The 6,688-nt window shown below is 42.9% G+C and overlaps 1 protein-coding gene across 1 annotated transcript in view; it reads left to right on the forward strand.

The window, feature by feature from the left end:
- Positions 1–1,747: 1,747 nt before the first annotated feature.
- The window catches only part of LOC138165729 (E3 SUMO-protein ligase RanBP2-like), a 77,155-nt gene continuing 72,214 nt past the window's right edge, over positions 1,748–6,688 (forward strand). The window contains exon 1 of the mRNA XM_069094014.1: positions 1,748–2,380. Coding sequence (XP_068950115.1) covers positions 2,309–2,380 — 72 coding nt within the window. The 5' untranslated portion in view covers positions 1,748–2,308. The remainder of the gene's footprint in view (positions 2,381–6,688) is intronic.

The raw sequence follows: 6,688 nt of genomic DNA on the forward strand, positions 1-6,688 counted from the left end.
ACAATCAGCTGACCAGGTGAGATGATGCTGACCAGAGAACCGAGTGGAGGATGTGACCAAAAGGACAGATCCCAGTTCAGCAGAGAAACCATCTCACCCAAAGTTGTTGTTTGCCCTTCATTTTTAAAGAGGACCAAAGGCATCATAGATGATGTCTTATCTTGGAAGTGAATTGGATTTAAGTGAGGCAGAGCTGCACAAAGTCATCAGCCTCACTTTCTCCTCCAGAGTCACTGAAGTCCAGTGGCAAGACAAAAATGGAGATGTCTGGTGAGGGCTTGGGATGTGATGGATGACCTTATAGCTTTGATGCACGACCAAGACCCAAGAGTTCCACAGTGCCTGCTTTTCAGTTGTCTCTCTGGCCATTGGGACAAATTGTTTTTATTTACCCTCTCTGCCAGAGGAAGTCTTCACATGCTTGGGGTAGACATCCCCTAACTCACCAATAGGTCTGATGCTTGTTGGTTACTCTCAACCTGATTTATCCCATTTGCTGAGACAGTTTCCTGGGGTGTAGCCACTGCACATGCTACAGCTTCTTGGAGCCACAAGTGAGAGCTGAGTGGCAGGTGAACACCAAAGGTGGACGAGCAGCCCTGAAAACAGCTCAGTAAGCCCTTGCACCACAGGTGCTAGTACTCCCTGAAAACTCCATATAATCCTTTACCCAAAGTATTCTCCAGGGGATCATGGTTCTGCAGCATCAGAAACTTGAATTTTCCCTGCCAGGCTTGTATCCTGGCCACACATGTTTCATATATGTGTCCCTATCTCTATTAGTGGTATGATAAACCATGGGAAAGTATACCCCTGATTTTATGGCGGGGTTGATCGTTATTTTTCACTTATTTTGTGGTGTTTTTTGAGATATCTTTTGCTTTGAACTGATGTGTCCTTTTATTGACCCAGTAAAAGAAACACATTGATGGGGACTTGTGAACTATGATTTTTAGTGAATGCTGACTCATAAAATGCCTTGAACCTGGAGTAACTTTCTGGAAGCATGGAACACTGAATGTTTCCTAATTATTTAGGATTTTATTTCCACAATGAGTGTCTTATATCTAATAATAATAGCAAAAGACATTTATATACTAAAGTACTATACTGTACTGTAGCATATCTGCCCCCTGTAAGGTAGGCATTGAAGCTATTCTCATTTGATTTTTTTTTTTTTTTTTTTTTTTTGCTTTTTGGAGAGGGGAAGCCAGGGCAATTGGGCTTAAGTGACTTGCCCAAGGTCACATGGCTAGTTAAGTGTCTGAGGCTGCATTTGAACTCAGGTCCTCCTGACTCCAGGGCCAGTACTCTATTCACTGCGCCACCTAGCTGCCCCAGTTAAATTTTTTTAAATTTATTTTTAGTTTTCAATATTTTGAATTCTAAATTTTTAATTCAAGATTTTGAGTTTTAAATTCCCCCCACCCCCCAAGATAGCAGGCAATCTGATATAGGATATACATGTACAATAATAGTAAACATATTTCCACAATGGTCATCCTGTGAAAGAAGAATCAGAACAAAAGGGAAAAAAGCAGGATGCCCCCCAAAAAAAACCCAAAGAGAAAATAGTCTGCTTCAATATGCATTCAGACTCCATAGTTCTTTCTCTGGATGTGGACAGTATTTTCCATGATGAGTCTTTTGGAGTCTTCTCAGCAGCAAAATCTCAGTCATGGCACAATGTTGCTGTTACTGTATACAGCGTTCTGGTTTTCTTCGGTTCAATTCACACCAGTAACATACACTTTAAAGACAACCTGAATAAAGGTAGAAATAATGAGACTAGTCCTGTCATATCAGCTTCACTACCACCTTGCCTTTCTTTTTAAAATGAAAAAAAAAATAGTGAAGATTTTCCCAATTATATCTTTTCACATTCAATTAACCAATTTTGAGTTCCGGTATGGATTATACAATGTTTAGTCATCTTTATTTCTACATGGCTTTTCACTTTTTCTAAAGCACTTTCACAGTGCCCTGCTCGGGGGTGGGGTCCATCCTAAGGAAGCCCCCACCCAATCCCAGCCCCTCCTAGCTGCGCCCGCGCAGACCCCGCCCCGGCGCGCAGTCAGCCGTCAGTCAGTCCCTCGGGGCGGGATTCCCCGGCGGAATCGCCTCCGTCAACGCCGCGGCGCGCAGCACTGACGTAACACGCAGATGACGCCATCCCGCTGTTTCGGCCCCGGCGACGGTGGCGGCGTCACTGAGTTTTAGGCGCAACCAGCCCGGAGACGTCGGGAGAACGCTGCCGGGCTCCCCGAGCCGGACTCTCTGAGAGCCCACGGACTGCGCGATTGGAGCGATGAGGCGCAGCAAGGCGGAGGTGGAGCGGTACATCGCCTCCGTACAGGGCTCCGCCCCCTCCCCTCGAGAGGTGAGCGACCAGGAGGCCCGCGGAGTGAGAGACAGCTTCTTTCTAAGCCCGAGGAGCGGGGAGCCGGGCTACCCCCGCCCCCAGAGCCTCCCGCTTGCCCCCGCTTGGCGCTTCGTTGAGCCGCCGGCCGCCTCCGCGGCGCCTGGGGCGGGGTGGCGCGCGCCAGCCCACGAGGGTGGGCGGGGGAGGGAAGGAGGTAGACGAGGATGGCGCGCGAGGGCCGCCTGGGAAGCGGGGAGAGGGGGAGGCGCGGGGGAGGAGGGAGAGCGGCCGCTGGCACCCCTCCCCCCTCTCTCTGACCTTTCTCTCTCGCGCCGCCCGTTCCCACGTCAGTATTTATCCCGGGGGCCGGGAGAAGGCGGCGGCGGCGGCGGCGGCGGCTGGCGCGCTCCCCCTTCCTTCTCCCGCTCCCGCCCCCGCCCGTCTGCTCCCCTCCTCGGGCTCCGGCGGCGAGCCCCACCCGCCGCCGTTGCTTTTCCAGCGTCCAGGCCTCAGACGGGTCGTGACTCAGAAAGAACGATGGGAGTGGAGTCTGCGTAACGGGAAGGGTTCTGGACCCCCGCTGTACCTCGGGCTGGAATGGTTCCCTGATGGATCTTAAATGGTCGGGCCCTCCATAGAGAAATACAAAAGCCAGGAGAGGAAAGCGGCGTTATACAGAATGCCCCGCTTGTACGGGCTCTTTTTACCTCTTGGCCAGCTCTCCTTGAAACTTTTTTAAAAAACAGTTTTTTATAAGGACTGTGCTCCATCCTAAATGTGTTTTAGGGATGCCTGTTGCTGGTCTTTATTTTTAGAGAGATTACAGAGGCCATCTAGTTCAGTCCTCTCATCCACAGATGAGGAACCTGTGGGGCTTGCCAGAGGCCACACAGGTGGGATTTAATTTGAGGTTGTCAGACTGCCGAGCTGTTTCTCTTGTGCTGCCCTAGTGAAATGTCTCATAAAAAGGAGTTAGCGCTAGGAACAGCTTGACGGGTCAAGCTTTACAAACGTTAAGCAGTATTTAAGGCTATAACCTAGCTTTTTAGCTCTTTAAGTTTGCATAGTCACATGTGTAGGTCTGCTTCTATTGATATAATATGAAAGGAATATTCACATTCAAACAACACTTCTCTTGCAACTCGGCTTTTGTAAGGGTGGAAGCATTATTTTGTGACTTAATCATTTCTGGTAATGGGAATTAATTTTAATCAGATGTTGTCCTAACAACTAGCTGGAATTAATTATCTTGAGAGATTTGATAGGTCAAGTGGAAAATATTTTATTTTGGGAACTTGAGAAGGACTGCCCCCAGAAAAATAAGGATTTTCTATGTGTTAAGGCTTTGAGTATCCAGAGTGGTAGGTAGTGTGAAGGCCCTGGGGTTTGGGGAAAAGGACACAGAAGAAATGATGCCCTTTAAGAAATGGAGGTGTCTGCTTCATAGTTTGGCTTAGGGACAGTACTTTATGGAAATGACCATATTTTTGGGATTTTGGCAACTCCCAGGGCTAATTGGGGGTTTTCATGTTCAACCCTTCTCTCTCATACTACCTGCAACGCAAGGGGATTCTAATCACTTATCATAACCCTTTTAAATCTTGTTCTTCTCAGCATATGCTCCTTACCTATCTGTTCTCTGTCATCCAAGCCATTGGAACTTATTCTCTTTGCCCTCATTGTGACCCGCAGCCTTTTGGCTACTTACTTCACCCATGCTGTTAGCTCCTTTCTGGCTTCTCTTGACTCAATCTAAACCTGTATCCAGTGTCCAGTCATTTCAATATTCCACTTACCAGCATAGAATCTTGGAGTTTAAAAGGAGATGAGAAGTTAACTAGTCCAAATTCCTACCTTATCAGGAATTTCACTATAAGACACATTTCTTAATTGCTTACTCTAAACTAGGCTCAAAGGGAGATGAAAAGATAAATAGGTTGTGGTCCTTCCCCCAAGAGGCTTAAAATTCATCTTACTATCACTGCGAAATGGTTTCCCTGTTTTTCTTAGAACATGCATGTCTTAATGTTGAGGAGATAACCCATTTCATTTTGCAAAAACAGAAAATCTATTTCTCTTTCATTTATACTAATTCTGCTCTCTGCGATAATGTAGAATAAGCCTGCTTTCATATCTGTGAAAGATCTTATGCTTTGGTTTTGATTCCCTGTATTCTACCTCCTTGGAATCAGTCCCAGGGGACCTTGGCCCTGGAACTTTACTTTTACTGTCATCTAAAGTTAATGGATTTCTAAGCTGCAAGCACCATACCACCTGAACTTTTTGTTCCCTGAGTTTTCCTGACATGCTGGGTTCAGCAGTCTGTTACACCTGAATTCTAATTGATGAGAAAATATATAAGAAATAACACCTTAGGTTAAAGTAATTAGAAATACAGAAAACCCAAGTAGGTAACCAGTCTTCTACCATTACTCAGACCACACAGTAATTCAACCTGTTACACTGTTCACTCCAAAACTTCACAAAAGACAATACTTTTTTTAATATAAAAAAACTTGATGATAGTTGTGCATTAGTCTTCAAGTTAAATATCCCTAGTTCAAAGTAAACTTCTATTTAGACCATGTTTTATGTATCATTCTGATAACTCTGATACACCACTTTTGATCATGTAACTCATAGCATGTTTCCTAGAGCTGAACATACTATTCTAAATGTAATTTAATCAGCAGAGATTGGGATAGAACTGTTATCACCACTCTTGGTTATCATATTAAAGAATCATAAGATTGCATTAACTTTTTAAATAGCTGCATTGTACTATTGACTCTGAGCTTTGTAAAACTCAGATCTTTTTTTTTTTTCATATGAACGGCCCAAATCAGGTTTCTCTCAATTTATATCTATGATTTATTTTTTTAAACTAAATGTAAAGTTTTATCTTTTACTGGTTAAAGTTTCATATTATTTGGGCCTGTCCTTCTAAGGTTTGCAAAGCATTTTGTGTACATTATCTCAAATTTGAGTTTCAAAATAGCCATATGAGGTAAGTAATTGCGGGTATTATGACCAAATTACCGATGAGAAAACTGAATCCCAAAGAACTTAAGTGACTTGTCCATGATCACACAGCTAGTGATTGTTAAAAGTGAGATTTGAACCCAATTCCTACTGAATTCCAAATCTACTACACCACTTTACCTCTCAGGATAAGCCATTTGATCTTTCTGTTTTTTAAGGTCCCTTTCATCTCTAATAGGTTCTAAGATCTCTTTGAATCATTTCTGTAGTCTTGTTTTTGTGTCATCTTTAATTTGATGAGCATACTTTCTGTGTCTTTAAGTTGTTGGCTAACAGTAGAAGAGCCAGGTGTGTCTCCTGATTAAAAATATAATTTACTTTGAAATAAAAATTTTCATCCTACTGTCTTTTTTTTTTTTTTTTGCCTTCAAAAAACTCTTCTTAGTTGATGCAGCTTGGTTCTTCAAAGCATTCTGAAATTCTGGTCCTTAAAAAATGGCACATCACTGGAGCTTTCCTTCCAGATTGATAACAATCCATAACTCCACGAATTTGAAGGCAGTTATATCATCGTTGAGTTCACACTTCTCTACCTTGTATTCACATTTTCATGAGATTTTGTAAAATGCCTTGCTGAACTTAAGTTATGTGTAATGTCTATAGCTTTACTCTGATCTAGTGGTCTGGTTATCCTATCAAAAAGAATTTAGTATTAGTTCTTGTCAAAACTTTGATGGCTGCTTGTGAGCACCTTTTTTCTTTTAGCTCACAAACTGTTGAATAATCCCTTTAAGATTGGCAGGATTACTTATCTAGTTATGATTCTGAGGTTCACAATGACTTACATAGGGTCCTGTAAGTAGTAAGTTATGGTAGAGCTGGTATTTGAACTCTTATTGAATCTAGCATTACTTTGACAGCACCATACTGAGAAGACAGAGAGGGAGTGAGTATTACAACTACTGTATTTGTGCTTTCTCTTTATCATCTGTAAATGTTAGTCTGCCTACCTAAAATTGAGATCATACATCTTTTATTTTGTCCTGATTAAAGCTTTAGAAAAAAAACTTTTGTTTTCTACTCCTTATCATTTACCTCTGGTTCATTTGGGCTTCACCCTTATATTTTTTTGAGTTACTGATACTTTTGTACTGATTCTCTGTGGTATGTCCTTGCTTCAGGAAATAGTGGGTTCCCCTTTATTGGATTTAGTCAAAGAGAAGCTAAATAATTACTCAGTTATATTGTAGGGAAGTTCGTTCCTTCCTTCCTTCCTTCCTTCCTTCCTTCCTTCCTTCCTTCCTTCCTTCCTTCCTTCCTTCCTTCCTTCCTTCCTTCCTTCCT

Source organism: Petaurus breviceps, unplaced genomic scaffold (assembly GCF_028583685.1).
Source record: "Petaurus breviceps papuanus isolate PSGF00001 unplaced genomic scaffold, PetGlider_PUasm1.0 214, whole genome shotgun sequence".
Taxonomy (NCBI): Eukaryota; Metazoa; Chordata; class Mammalia; order Diprotodontia; family Petauridae; genus Petaurus; species Petaurus breviceps.